The sequence below is a fragment of the Notothenia coriiceps genome, unplaced genomic scaffold (genome assembly GCF_000735185.1).
Source record: "Notothenia coriiceps isolate Sejong01 unplaced genomic scaffold, NC01 NC01_scaffold00009695, whole genome shotgun sequence".
Taxonomy (NCBI): domain Eukaryota; kingdom Metazoa; phylum Chordata; class Actinopteri; order Perciformes; family Nototheniidae; genus Notothenia; species Notothenia coriiceps.
Window position 1 is genome coordinate 764,216 of NW_011342396.1, and position 14,973 is coordinate 779,188.

General features: G+C 39.2%; 1 protein-coding gene across 1 annotated transcript in view; it reads right to left on the reverse strand.

Annotated features, from left to right (window-relative positions):
* The window catches only part of impg1b (interphotoreceptor matrix proteoglycan 1b), a gene marked incomplete at its 5' end in the record, with an annotated part of 12,664 nt that extends 107 nt beyond the window's left edge, over positions 1 to 12,557 (reverse strand). Inside the window, 12 exons of the mRNA XM_010771252.1 lie at positions 651 to 861; positions 1,250 to 1,469; positions 6,367 to 6,869; positions 8,353 to 8,703; positions 8,799 to 8,992; positions 9,163 to 9,221; positions 10,387 to 10,536; positions 10,626 to 10,669; positions 10,787 to 10,821; positions 11,120 to 11,148; positions 11,283 to 11,449; positions 12,467 to 12,557. Of these exons, the coding sequence (XP_010769554.1) occupies positions 651 to 861; positions 1,250 to 1,469; positions 6,367 to 6,869; positions 8,353 to 8,703; positions 8,799 to 8,992; positions 9,163 to 9,221; positions 10,387 to 10,536; positions 10,626 to 10,669; positions 10,787 to 10,821; positions 11,120 to 11,148; positions 11,283 to 11,449; positions 12,467 to 12,557 (2,054 nt within the window). The remainder of the gene's footprint in view (positions 1 to 650; positions 862 to 1,249; positions 1,470 to 6,366; positions 6,870 to 8,352; positions 8,704 to 8,798; positions 8,993 to 9,162; positions 9,222 to 10,386; positions 10,537 to 10,625; positions 10,670 to 10,786; positions 10,822 to 11,119; positions 11,149 to 11,282; positions 11,450 to 12,466) is intronic.
* Between the last annotated feature and the right edge of the window lie 2,416 nt (positions 12,558 to 14,973).

Below are 14,973 nucleotides of genomic sequence, written 5' to 3' on the forward strand. Positions count from 1 at the left end.
GTGTTTCATTTTTGTAAAGCACTTTTAATTGCCTTGTGTTGAAAGGTGCTTTATAAATAAACTTGCCTTGCCTTGCACCTGACAGTTATCAAAACTACTTCTTAAAGGTCTCCTATTATACTGTTTTTCATCAATATATCACAGGTCTCAGATATATATATAGGTCCCCTCTGTTTCAGCCCTGTTTCAAAAGTGCTGATTATCTTTCTGTTGCTTTAGATGAAAATAAGGAGCCCCTCCCCAGCCCCTCTGAGAGACATTTGGTTAAAAAGAACTCAATAGTGCTCTAGGAGGAGATTCAGGTGATAGGGGGGGGGGGGGTTACCGTTGGTTGGTGATTGGCTAATGGTTACACAAGCCAAAACATCGTTATGACATCATAAAGTGGCCAAAATCTGATCAGCTCATTTTCAGACAGGTTTTTATATAAATGGATCAGGACAAAAAGTGAGCCAATATATTTTCCTGAAACTTTCAGAATCTCTTTACACAGAGGGGACACATGTTTATGTATAAAAGACAGGAAAAAGTGGATTTTGCATAACAGGTGACCTTTAAAACATATGATGTACTTTGGAAAATTCTACTTCAAAATGTAAAACTGAAGTCTTGTGATCTGTCTTTCCTTCCATTCGTCAGCGTCTGTGTACCTGCAGGTGGCTCCGTGCCCTGGGATTATTTCACACAGGCCGTCGTTCAGGCAGTAGTCGGGCTGCAGAGAACAGACACTCTGACACGGCAGGCCGTCCACCATGGAGTATCCCGGGACGCACACACACTCTGCCTCTCCGGTCCAGCGGTTCACCATGCAGTGGGAGAAATCGTTGCAGGCCAGGAACCTACAGGGCTCTGCTTGGTCGGCTGAAACCAGCAGAGAAGAGGGGGGGGAAGGGGAGAGAGGTTTTGAAGAAATAAAGGGCAGAGAGAGGGAGAGGCTCATTAAAATTAACGCAGTTTGCAACTCAATGAATCCGAGAAATTAAAGAGCATTTTGATGGATGTGAATGATAGTGTCTGCAAACCCAATAATGCATTTAATAAGGTTACATAGAGTCATGAAATTGTCCATTTCTACTGAGCATCACCTACAGACTGCAGAGTGAGGAAGCGTGATGTGGACAGGAGCTCTGACCTTGTAGCATGAATAAACATGACGGACAGATCTTTTCTTTTCTCTGCCTGAGTTCTACATCCTGTAATCACACAGGACACAAACAGTGATTCTACTGAATAGGCGACAACGTTTCACCTGGTTCTATTTCCAAGGAGCGACTGTCAATCTTGATGTCGAGCCGCTTGGAAGCGGCGTTGCAGAAGTCTTCGAGCACGCAGTGAACAGCTTCTGTGACGTTGTAAGGTACCGGTTTGTCCAGCTTCATCTTGCTGTTCACCACAACGCTGCCGTTCCTGAAGTTCAGAACTTCCAGTTGCTTGAATCCAGTCAAATTGGATTGTAGATAAGGCAGAAGCTGCGTGTAAGAAAGAAGAAAGCAAATTATTATCTTATTTTATTTAATCTGTTTATTGAACTATTCCCTTTACTTTTTTCAGAGGATGTACTGTATTCCTCATTTGAAAAAAAGTATAGTCTTTGTGTAGTTAGTTATCAGTTACTTTGAAAGCAGCACTCAAGCAAGATTTCATGTTACAGGGTAAAAAGGCAATTATTCTCTTAAAATTAGGAGAACAAAGTTTCCCTCTTGGATATTTAGGTTATGAAATTATGTCAGATTAATATCAGTAAAGATCTGTTTCCCCCCCAGAGAAGTTATCAACCCGTTCAGCAGAGACCATATTTACCTGTGGTTTAACTCAGGACCGAGGTTGTCGAAGCACTGCTGATATTGAATTATTCAGGTCACATTTTTACAGAGTGAATGCTATGAATAGTTCATAATTAAATGTTGATGCAAGCATGAAATCCTGCCATTACTGCGCTGACTTTGTAATTAGATCTAGAACACAATTATATACAAACATAGAAGGTGCTATTTCTAGTAGAGGAAGAGCCCGAGAACACATGATGAAAAGATGAGACACTTAAAAAGACTTGTATGCATCGCAATTTCCAAATAAATCTATAATACATGATGTTTAGGGAAGGCTTTTATCTTAAGTGCCTTACAGTAACACATGCACAATATATTGTCAGGTTAAGTATCTCTGCATTATCCCACCTACACTGACTTACAAAGCTGAAGCAAAGACTTGATCTTAAATGACAAAGAAATGTGGAAGGTTGTGGGCAAAACAGTAAAAACAAAACTGCAGTGACACAGGTTAGATGGTGCTCATTTAGAAACACTTTACTTTCTCTTGCCCGTTTCCAATAAATCAACAAACATATTAGTATTTTAATATCTGTTATACCAAGTTAGCCTAGCTTTGCAGAATAGCAATAACATCCATTGATTTCAAATGAAATAATGACGAAGAAATACAGTTTTACAACTTATAAAACTGTTCTGATTAAATCAAGTTTATGCATCCACATTCTCACTAATCATTTAAGTTTTCCACACAGACCAAAAATATTCCAAGTCTCAAGACGTAGCTCAGATAACTGAGAAAACAAGCTCTAAAGGCTATGGACTCTGACTGATGACTGTGCTGATATTTAGGAGGGGAAGGAAGTCAACCAACTGAGGTAATGGACCCGCATCAATGTTCATCGAACTGAGCCGCTCTCCTTCCAGCCACTTCACGTTCACTACTGCCCAGGCCAACATCAAACAGCTGCAGAGTGAGAGCGGGAGATTACGCTGCTTTAGCTGGCCTGGCTCTGGAGCAGGAGATAAGAGGCCTTAAGGAGCTCTGCTCTGATCAGGTTACTTCACTTATCACAAGCAGACAGTTTACTGGGGGCTAGTTCTCTACAGCTAATAGTCTCCAAGAAAGCACACGAAGGGCCAACAGCCCAGACAAATGGACAACACCCTGCAGTGCAAACGGACACACAGCTTGCTGTTTGGCCATCCATTTGTCTCAATGCAAAATGTCAGCCACTTCACATCCAGTGCAAATTAGATACCAATCTGTAGCTCTGTGGCCTTCATCACAAGGTCAAAGCAAACACAACAAACCTCAGTGCAGTGTGTACGGTGGACTGAGGAACAACATTGCAGACAGCGTCACACCAACACTTCCATCATTTCACTCTCTGACACCATCACATCACATGCTTCTCTGAGGTTACACCACTGTATCTACTGGTTCTTGTTTTGAAAAAACCTAATGATACCTCCCTTCTCTCATGTTGAGAAAAAAAAAGAAAAGTCATAAAAAATATTAAGCTGCCATGAAAATGATTTACTGTGGCAAATAAAGTCATTCCAATCTCCATGTCCAATTGTATTGGTTGCTTCACAAACCAGTAGGTACAGGAGTAATGGAGGCCAAGGCAAACACTGGGAATTGCAAGCCACTGCAGGCTAATAGTCCATATATATGTATACACATATATGAGACAGTGGATGTACAGTGTCATAAATGGGGTGCAATATCCAGTAAAACATTCCATTATGTCCATTTAAATGGGCTGCAGAATATATCTATATATTATTTTACATCTCTTCTTTCACTTACTAGCTTTTCAGTGATGTATACACCATCTCAAACATGTTTCTTCTCTACCTGAATAGCCCATTTAAAAGGAAGTAATATTTACTATTCCTAACGGGAAGTGAGAATAGACAGTATACGGCAAATACTTACCAGCTCAAACGTCTGACCACATTAGTTTTGCCGGGACGCTTAACAAGTTGATTAATGAGGAAAGCTCAAGTAACCACAGTTTGGGCAACCATTAAGATTGGAGATGGAGTGTTGTTTTCATTATTGATTCAGATGTTTGCCTCTCATATGCATCTTTGTGTAATGTGCCTCTAAAAATATGTACTACCCATTGTATTCTCTTATACAGTGCAGACATTATTTTGTGACATGAAAACAAATAGGAAACTAGTGCTTTCTGTTCCAGGATACAAATACAAAACAAAAAAGGTTCATAACATTAATCTATAAAACCATTCCGTCTTGTATAGAACTCTAACTATTTAGTGAAAATTCTTGAGATGTTCTAAAAAATAAAACCCATTAGGAACCATTTTCCTTAAGTAGAAAACTATCATCACCACCCAGAATAAATCAGAACACTAACCCCACCTGTAGTAGCACACAGCTCCTCAGCCCCATGGCATCGCAGCAAACACACAATCCAATTTTTATCGAGGCACTTCGTCAGTCTGAGGCCAAGGTCTTATATAACAGACCGCTCTGCACAAGCCTAAAAATATGTCCCCTTATTTAACCTCGGGGTAAGCGTTGAAACTAAATAACGATGTCAAGTGATGCTTCATTCGCTGATGCACGCTAATAAGGTTCAGGATCCCCACCTACTTACCAGCTTCTAATGCAAATTTAAACTGTTATTCAGAGGGAAAAAAGAGCAATGTGGCCTATTTGCCAAAACAAACGGGAAGATTACAGTATTGATTCGCAATATGTGCATTCACACAAAAGCTCCAAAACAAAATGACCTCGACCATTTTATTGCATTGTCTTGTTGCCTATAGTATTACATACAAATACTATGTCAATAACACCAAATGACCAACATGCGTACAGATGTACCCTGACTGATGTCTCACTAAGCCGATTGGAACCATTAATAGCACAATGTGTGTGCTGCTGGAACCGACCAGAATTACTCAAAGCTTCTTACCACAAGTCACAATCCTCCTACAGTCCCACATGACTAAGGCAGAAGTCTCAAGATTCAGACTACTCCTGGCTAGCCCTTTACCATGTACAAAGCAACATTTTTGCATCATTAAATGCATCAAACTGCATGATTTTCCTTGTAAACCTATGATCACATTGCTCAGCTCCGCATTAATTAATTCACTTAACAAATGTATCTTTAAGGCTTCAAAACATGCACAGTGGTCCATGTGATAGACACACAAAAACAGCAATCAGATGTAAACTCTACACATGAACACAAACATAACAGCTGATATATAATGACAAGTGTGTGCTTCACACAGCAGAGAGCTTGTCTGTACAAACAAATGACATCAGTGGTATTACTTACAATGTTGTATGAGGAAATAGTTAAACATTTGTGGAAACAAAGTTATTTGCTTTGTTGCCAAGAGTTAGAGGAGAAGATTGATATCACTCTCACCATCACTCTGTGTCCACTAAATATGAACCTACAGACAGCAGACCGTTAGCTTAGCATAAAAACTTGAAACAGGGGGAAAAGCTAGCCTGACTATGTGCAAATGTAACAAAATCCACCTTGTGTAAAATTTGAATTTGTGATTCAACAGGGGTGTCACTGCCAACAGTATCAGAGACCATTGTGTTACTTTTTATAAAGAGTCATGCTAGCTATTTGCTTTATTTCCAGTGTTAATGCTAAGCTAACTGGCTGATGGCTCCAGGTACATATTGAATCAACAGATATGAAATTGGTATCAATTGTCTAATCTGTTGTAGTATTCATTAAGACTGTTAACGTATTTATCTCTTTAAAAAATCTTTGGATTTTTATAGCCCAGAACCTTTTACACTTCCCTTGCAGACACAAATCGTACAAAAAGACAAGCTAAAATACATCAAACAGAATCATAACATTCCCTGATAAAGACAAAACGTTAGCACAACAAAATTAAGGCAAACACACAAAAGCAAGCTTTGATAACAGACATGAGTAGCTGCAGCAGAAAGGTAAAACGTCTAATGTAAGGTCAAAAGGAAAACTGAAAACTAAAGTTAACTGTTTTCAGAAAGGTGAGGTGCTCTCAGATTGTTAGATACTGCATTTTGAAAAGGTTAGATAAGAAATAGAAAAGTCATGCTCTCTCTAAGGCATTGGAAATGTAGTTCCAATATGGAAGAAATACCGGTATGGAGGCTAAAATCTTCTGTCTCCTAGGGCCAGATTTACTGTGAGTTCCAGGGTTTGGCGAGTTTCTGGACCCAGAGTGCTGTGTCTGAGTGAAACAGAATTATTTCTTTATAATGTTACCACAATGGCTCCTCTGAAAAGAAATCCTCATAACAGTTTGATACAAAAAAATAATTTGTTGAAGAAAAAATATAAAACCATAAAATTACCTGTCCCTTTAATGATAAAAAAAGATTGCGCATAAGGCTCACTGCAAAGCGCATCCTTACCTTTGCAGGACAAACAGATTTAGAGTAAGCACCAATTTGGGGCTACGGTTAAAAATATATTTCTATCTCTTAAAAATAAACAAATACTTTTGTCACACATTTCAGATTGGGCTATGAAAGCAAATATGAAAACAAAGAATGCAAAATCATGATATCCAGCACAAAAGCGTGTGTACCTACCAGCTCAAGAAAGGTATGCTCCAGTGATTTATACTCTGGGGAGCTCTTGTTGAACAGGTCGTCAGAAAACATCATGTTAGTGACCCTCAAGCTAAAGAAAACCACTAACTCTTTGCCCGCGTCCACGGCGGCCATCAGAGGGGTGCTGCCTTGCCTCATGGCAGGTGATGCCGTGGATCCGTACGGGTGTTCGTCGGACTCTGAGGACAATCCACTGCCGCTCTCCTCTTCCAGAGAGTCGATCGTGTTCTCCTCCGTCCCGTTCTGACTCGACCCTACATCGTCTTGAATGTTGGAGTTCTCCGGAGGCAGGTCTCCACCAGACTCAGCCTGGTCCTCGCCACTCTCTGAAGGGGAAGGCAAATATTCCTCTTCTGTTTCTGGTTCAATGCCTTGGACGACATCCTCCTGAGATGATGGTGTTGACACTGGGACCGCAGTCTCTTCTGGTTGGAAGTCTGGAGGTGCTAAGGGAGGTTCTTCAGTAACTTCTGGTTCAGATTCTTGTAAAAATAAGACATCAGAAAACAAGTTTTAATAGAAGAATTAGTTGTTTTCTTTAAAAGGAACATAGAGATAGACCAGCTATTGTTGTAGTTATACAAAGGTTACATTACATTACATCTCACTGATTTGATGATTTGACTACAGGTTAAGGAGCTAGATTTGCTTCCAAAAGTAAGATAAAAAGATTGATACCACTCATGTTTCTGAACTAAGAATAGATCCAGGTGGCAACTAGCATAGCGTAGCGCTAAGACTGGAAGCAGAAGCTACCCTGCATGGTCATTACGCAACTGGCTGAATAAAACTAAAACTGCCAGTAAATATATATTTGTTTAAGTTTTTCATGTGAGGTTTCTCTTTCTTTCTTTTTTCAATATTTAAATGCAAAGCTTTTTTATGGCGGCACAAATCCATCAATTTGAAATGCAGTAGATGTCTAGTGCATCATTTCATACATTAAACTCAGCTTCACACGCCTGATACATATGGTTTCTTTAGATTTGCTACTAGAAAATGAAGTTCTGCAGGTTTGAACAAAGTTTGTCCGCACAGCATGAGTTTGTAATGACTCAAGCACAAGCAGGCGGCTGCTTGTTAATGGGCTTTAATATGATGTATTGCCTCAGCAGGGAGCATCTCCATGTGCAAAACTGAACCATCAAGTCTAATTGTGCTGCCGGTTCCATTTCCTTTGAGAGGCGAGTGTTCTGTGCAGATATGATGGGAAAGGAACAAAATGGATCACTCTTTATTTGGACAGTGCTGTGCTGACATTCAGAATCAAGTGACTTTAATATGTCACTAGAAAGTAGAAAATGTGGATTTCTTGTGACACTTGTAATAATTTAAAACTAAGTTGAACATTCAATACCCAGTTAAATTAACTGTTAGTGTTGGAGCTACATAAGAGCTTAAATAATGTGTGAACTTGGATAGGAAAGATACTTCTCATCACCCAATAAGTGTGGATCAATACTAGAAAAATTGAATGAAGCGTTGTTAAATAATGATAAAATAACATTAAGAATAGTTTAAGTTCCCTTAGTTAAACCAGTTTAGTTATTCATAACTTTATTATCTCTTTAATTTCCCATCAGCAGTCAATTACTTTCCAGATCCTTTCTATTTTCTTACTATTATCCAATCACCACTAAAATAAGATTGAAATGTACTTTCACTTCTTACTTTTACTGGCATGGGGATTTTCTCGATCAGCTGTTTCAGCCTCTTGTGTCTCTAGATAATACTGCAACCTCCCTCCCCTTTCCCACCATCAGCAGAATCAGGACTAAGGAACCAGAGCATGACAGCAAAGTGTGGTTCGATCCTGAGGTACTTCCTGTTTTCTGTCAATAGATCTAATTGTAGTCTAAGCCTCAATCTAAAGTTTGGCTACTCAATAAAGCTTTGAATTCTTTAATGTGTTGCTCCTGATTGAACTTCAAAAACAACACTTAGCGGCCGTAGAATAAGCCTTACCGTCCGTCACCTGCTCCTCAGGTTCAGCCTCACCGCTGTCAACGTGCTCGGTTGGTGGCTGCTCCTCCAGATCCTCCACTGCAGACTCTTCTGTGGATTCCTCCTCTACTGCGTTCATTAGAGGAGTGTCATCATCAGTGATGGCAGGAATGCTTTCTGGGAGGATGTTTGGGATGAAAGGCACGAAGGTGTGTGTTTCTGGTTTGACTGTAAAAGCTTCCAAGGCGTTTTCTATCACTGCCACAGTGGGAAAGAAACTTCGGGTGGGAGGTTTGTCCTCCGTAGGTGGCTTTGTGGTGTCGTCCTCAACTGGGTTCATGCCAAGCTCCGCAACTGGGTAGATTGTGGTTACTGAAAAGGATGAGTTGAAACACTTACAGTTTTAAAATCCTTTTCTGAGCAAGATAATAAATGTTTTATTCAATTAAATGTGATATCATGCTTACCACTCTCAAAGCTGAGTGTCTCTATGTCCACTGGTAGTGATGTCTCTTGCTTCAAGGCCTTTACGATGATTTGCTTCAGTTTAGGAGCATTCGTATCCTCGTCCATGTCAAGCTCCTCAAGAACATCAGGTTCGTCGTTGAGCTCAGTTTCTCCATTGAAGACCACAGCGTAACGCACCGACACATCCTCTGAGCTGTGCAACACAACAATCATGTTAGAAACTCTCATAACAGATATAGCTAACTGGAAATGGATGACTGGCAACCCAATAGTGGAGATTGTTGGTGATGTAATTGTTTATCCTGATATTTTTAGTATTTTAATGCTTCAATAAAAACAAATCATCACGAAAACTACACCCACCGATATCCCAGCACACGAATCTCTTTGAATCCTGGAACATCTGCAAACACACGACGCATCTAAAAGAAAAAAGATTAACATGAACATGATAATGAAAATAACCATTGTGTTGCAGCACACTTCTCAGTATAATTGAACCTAAAAGCATGGTAGAGAGGCAGAGGCGGTTATATTTAAAGATTTACTGTGCCTAAAATGCAAAAGAAAAAGACTTGTCAATACATGTTTTCTTTTACAGAATATCCAAAGTGGACAGGTATGCAGACACACCAGACACACACTAAGGTCCTAACAAGCAGAAAGTGAAGTGACCTGTATAAGTGTAATGGAGCTGATTAGAGGGATTGGGAACGGGTGTGTATTTGGGTGTGGAGCTCAGGTGATGGATAAAGGTGGACACACTGAAGACAACGAGGAGGAAGGGGGGGAAAGGCGCCAGGAAGCATTAGCGGCTGGCTTGCGGCATGTCAAAAGGGAAAGTAATCTTGATGTTAGTAGACAGCCATGATATCTTGATTTATCTATCCAGCAACAACATTTAAAATAATACATTTCCACCATGTTTGCAGGCTTGAAATTAAAGTTTTAAGAATGAACCTGAACCCAAATGTGTTTTATTTCTTTGATAATATTTAAAAAAAACACACACATCAAAACCGCCTTTCTGCAGTGGTTGCACTGTGTAATTCCAACTTCCAGGTCATTTAACACCAGTAGAAGAGCTGCATTTAGAGCCTCTTTCAATGCCTTCTTAGTCAGAGATAATCTATATGATTAGATCTTACTATTTCAGGCTTGTGGTCATTTAGAAGTCTTACCTAAAGACCTCTGGTTTGTGACCTTAAAGCTGTTAAATCAATCACGGTGAGTTTGACATTTAACAATACAAGGCCAGAGAAGCTGGCAATCACATTGAGTCCATTGTGAGGAATGTTGCATAATGAACACTGCAGTGAAAGAAGGGAAGAATAGTCACGGAGTCATTCAGATGGATTTGTTTGCTTTATTAAGAGGTTACAGGTGACCAAAAAGAAACCTGTGTGTGAAAGTTTGTAATTTAAACCTCAGTATATCTCACTTTTCCGGCAGAGTTTCCTCACCCTCAGTAACATCTTAAAAAGCTTCTTAAACACAGCTCTGCTAGGATGTGGGTTCCTGTGTTTGTATATAAGGCAAGGAAGAGACAGTTGATATTTACTTTGGGTCTGAACACTTGGCTCTTACCTTTTCTGTGAGCTCTTGTCTGATTTCACTGTACTCCACTGCCTGGGGGTCACTGAGCAGCTTGGTGAACGCCGGATCTGAGATGGTGACACTGAAATGGATAACATACTCCGCAAAGTTCTCTTTGATCATGTTGGGGTCTTCCTCGTTCTGGCAAAAAAAGAAAACGACTGTGGTTAGACAGTGTCAACTGATTTTGATAATTTTTTGATCGTTAAAACATTTGTGGGTTCACTCACGTTATCCTGAGTTGGTAGCACAATCATTGGGGGTGTCCAGGTGCCTGAGACCAAAAACAACTCATTATTTAATGGTGTTATGAAAATGTTGAGATAGCTTCTAAGATGATAAACATATTGAAATGCTTTCATTAAACATTGTGTGTTAGGGTTCAACTCACAATCAATTCCTGACTCTGTGGGTCCAGCAAAAACTCTGAAAATAAAAACGTTTGTTACAAATGCAGTTGAATACTTGCCGTATCAAATGTGAGAGTTATTCAAGAATCTTCAAGCTTAAAACCAATATTTATTTTTTGCCTAGTATCCCAAATGTATTTTTTCTAGCTAGGATAGCAAAAAGGTTTAGTTGATTTGACATTTTCATTGCCTCTCCTGAAATCACACTGGAAATAATGTACCACTTTGCAATGTTAAACAAATCAACTGTGAACTTATTTTGATTTAAAACTGTATTGAGTTCAGTCACACTTGTACATAGCAAATTTACATACCCTTCAACTTCAGCTTGCTCGGCTACCCTCTGGAAATAAGAAAGTTACCGGTTATTCACAATCACTCTGAATGCTGATTTAAAACTGCCTCACAGTTTGAACACATTTCGTGAGAGGAGGCTGGTCAGTGAAGATATTTTGGCTGTGTTGGTGCTGCACTCACGCGGGCCACCAGGTCCAGATGCTCCTGAGAGCTGCTGAAGTTCTGGGCCAGGTCGTCCATGCAGAGGTTTTCATGCTGGCAGGTGTAGAGCCAGGCTCTGTACTCCTCTGAGTTCGGCGATCGGTCCAAGAAGATCCGAAATGCTTCCCAAATTGCTTCCTGGCAAACTAAAGAGATGTCATGTCATTTTATGGATTTTTCTTTTTGACTCCTCTCAGAAAATATTGGAGCAAACACTGGAATAAGTGCAAATATGAGACACAATCTAATATCTTAGACAAAAAAAGATATTGTGATGACTTGAGATGGCATAACATTTATTTGCAACAAGGGCAGAAAGGATGAAAATGGAGCATGGAGATATCAAAGGACTACGGATAAATAGGATTTGTGATTGATGGCATGTCTGTATTTGGAGACTTTGCTTTGATATATAGATTATTGTTTCATCAGAAACATTTCACTGAGTTTCACATTCGACACAATGTTTTTGATAAATCACAATATATATTTAACATGATATAAATGGGACAGAACAAAAAGGCAGGAATGCCTGTTTCAGTAAATTTCAAACTGTATATTTAACTCTTCGTCTGTCCATGACATTTTTACTAATATTACAATCATGAGCACAGAGACCCCCTGGAGCTAAACTGTGTTTTATCTTCCTCTGTGGGGGAAACAACCTCCACATTGTCCAATATCGTGATGCCTGTGGGAAATGTATTCTCTGACAAACTAATTTCTGGAACGAAGCGATTACATCCAATACAGCAAATTAATCTGCCTCATTTTAAAATCCTACGCCATAGCAGCTGTTGTGGAACAGTTCGTATTACTTTTCCATTGTAACAAGAAAAGTGGCAATCTCTGCCGCTTAAATCATCTACAATTCATCTCACTTGGACAAAGCATATTTGCATATAACGTCATGATATCATGTGCTACAGTATGTGCATATCCATCCATTGATAAGATTTAGAGAATCATACATAATTTGAGGGGATTAGATTCAGTTTCACCGAAACATCAAAAGGGAACGCTGATTAAGTGCTTTATTCTCATTTGACAGTCAATGTTTTATGAAAGGCTTATTGAATTCATATTGGATGTCCTAATTATGCATCAAGTTACATTTACTTCATTAATAAACCCTAACTTAGAATAAGCTTACACAAGTTTACCTCTGAGTTTGTAATAGGCCCGATGGCTGCCGATGACTGCTTTCATCGTCTCCTGCGGACACACTTTGACCCCCGTGGTGAGGAGCGGCGACCTCTTATTCCGATGTCCATTCTGCTCCGCTCTGACATTTGTGGTGTGTCTGATCGGTCTGGAGGATTCTAGAAAGTATCGGTACTTCACATCCCTGAGTCCCGAAAAACCGTGGTCATGTATTTCTACAAGAGAAAATGTAAGTTTAGAAAATAAATATAATCTTTACAGTATTCAGCTTGAGTTATCATACGACGTAAGTAACATAGGTAGCTGGAATTAAGTTGAGGTCAAAGAAAACAATTTCTGCTAAAAGGTTAGCAATGATTGAGATTCAGACCTAAACATTTCAGATGTGTGTATCTGGACTAGGGCTGCTCGATTATGGCAGAAATCATAATCTCGATTATTTGGGTCAATAATTGATATCACGATTATTAAAAACGATTATCCAACAGTACGTTTTTAACAGTTGATTACCTTGAACTTTAAGTACGGTATAACTCAACTGAAAAACCAATAAAAAAAAAAAATTAATTTAAAAATTAATTAAAAAAAAGTAATAATAATAATACAAAAATAATCGTTTTATTTCGATTACGTTGTTTTCGTAATCGTTGCAAGCCATAATCGTAATTGCGATTAAAATACGATTAATTGAGCAGCCCTACACTGGACTGTAATTTGTATTCATGTACCTTTGTTATTCATGTTTTATTACCTTTGCTTTTAAATGAGTGTTTTTCAAAAGCCATTTTATAATATGTTTCTTAATGCTCTTAATGTCTTTAATTTGTGTAAAGCATTATATAATTAAACTTGCCTTGCCTTGATCATGCTAGTGACATTTCTTGTTGGTTTTTGTGTTAATTATTATAATTAACAACTGACAGAGGGCAGCACCTAACCAAAGCACTTATTTGTTTCTTTTACAGTTGCAAATGTCAAAACATAACAATTGAATTACTTGTTATGTCAATAATGTAAATTTAAAAAATGGTGCTCATCTTATTCATTAAGTTGTTATAGATTAACCATGACATGTTACTTGTTACGTTTGTCTGACAGTACAATGACAAACCTATAACACAGATAAGACAAACAATTGGAAGGAGAAGTGGGTAACAGTGTCATGCATGCGAGTCTATTTGACATGTAGTGTGACTATAGGAACACATGCATCCCCATGATCTTACATCAGCACATGCTTTGGTCCCACATATATACATGTACAACTTCCTTTATCTTTAAGGGTATATTAGATTTTTACATGTACACTTTAGACAAGTTGTCTTTTTCTTCCTATAGATAAAGGCAAACTCAATATTATTCACGGCAACACAATGCTAAACATGTAATATCCCAAACAAAGGGTTATTTTAAAAAAGAAGGGGAAAAAAGTATGATAAACCACACAGGGAGTAACACGCATCATGTGAAAACAGCAACACACGCGGTTATGTCACAGTGGTGTCATCAAGGGTTATCTCATAATTGGCTTGGGGCTTTGAATATTGACAGGAAGCTTATCCTGTGCACGTGGTTATGTAGACGTTGGTGTAAAACGAAACACATCATCAAGTATCATTTTTTAAAGATGCTGTGATTTTATACAGTGACCCATGGCTACACCGGTTCAGTTTAGAACTGATGCGGCCTCTTTTGCATACATTGTTATGGATGTGTAAAGTTAAATCACTGAAGCTCCCTTTAAATATCTAGCTTTAAGTGTGTAACCAGGAACCAGGCATTGAACGCCAACAACCACAGAGTAGAATTAAACTTGACAGACACCTAATCCAACACGTTCATACTTAATAGCATCTGTCCAGTCCTCTTACTGGAAGTTAACTTCTGCTTGCTCTGCCTATAATTAGCATCTGGCTTTGCAGTGAAAGGTATATTATACACAGAGGATCCTAGAGTTTATTTTGTATACAATGGAGTGAAGACAAATCCTCTGCACGTGGGATTTTGCAACAACTAAAAAAGGTGCAATGAGTTACTTGAGGTTTCAAATTCACTGTTGTGTAAAAATGTCTGGGGCCTTTGCGACTGGAAGGGTTGTCATTTTGAATGATTGGAAAGTGCAGAGATGTGTAGAGAAAGTGAATGAGTAACATTCTTCTCCCTCAGGATCAGTGGTTGAGATGCCCTTGAGCAACTTGACCCACGTTGCACTACTGAAGCTGCTCAGTGGCTCACAGTGTCATTGGGTGTTTCTCAATCTCGAGTAAAGCTGCTGCAGAGCCACTATTTCAAGCATACTACGTCATCGAGTGCCGCCGAAGTACTGTTCCAATCTCCAGCACACTTGGAAATCTACCGAGCCCGGCGTACTTCGTTAGGAGAAATTTTGAGGCTGCACATGTGTAGACTCCGCGGTCTTAAAATCCCCACAATGCTTTGCGCACGGACCAATTTCCCCAAATCTGTGGCGGAAAATGTAAGGCGGGGCCTCTCATATGACGCACAC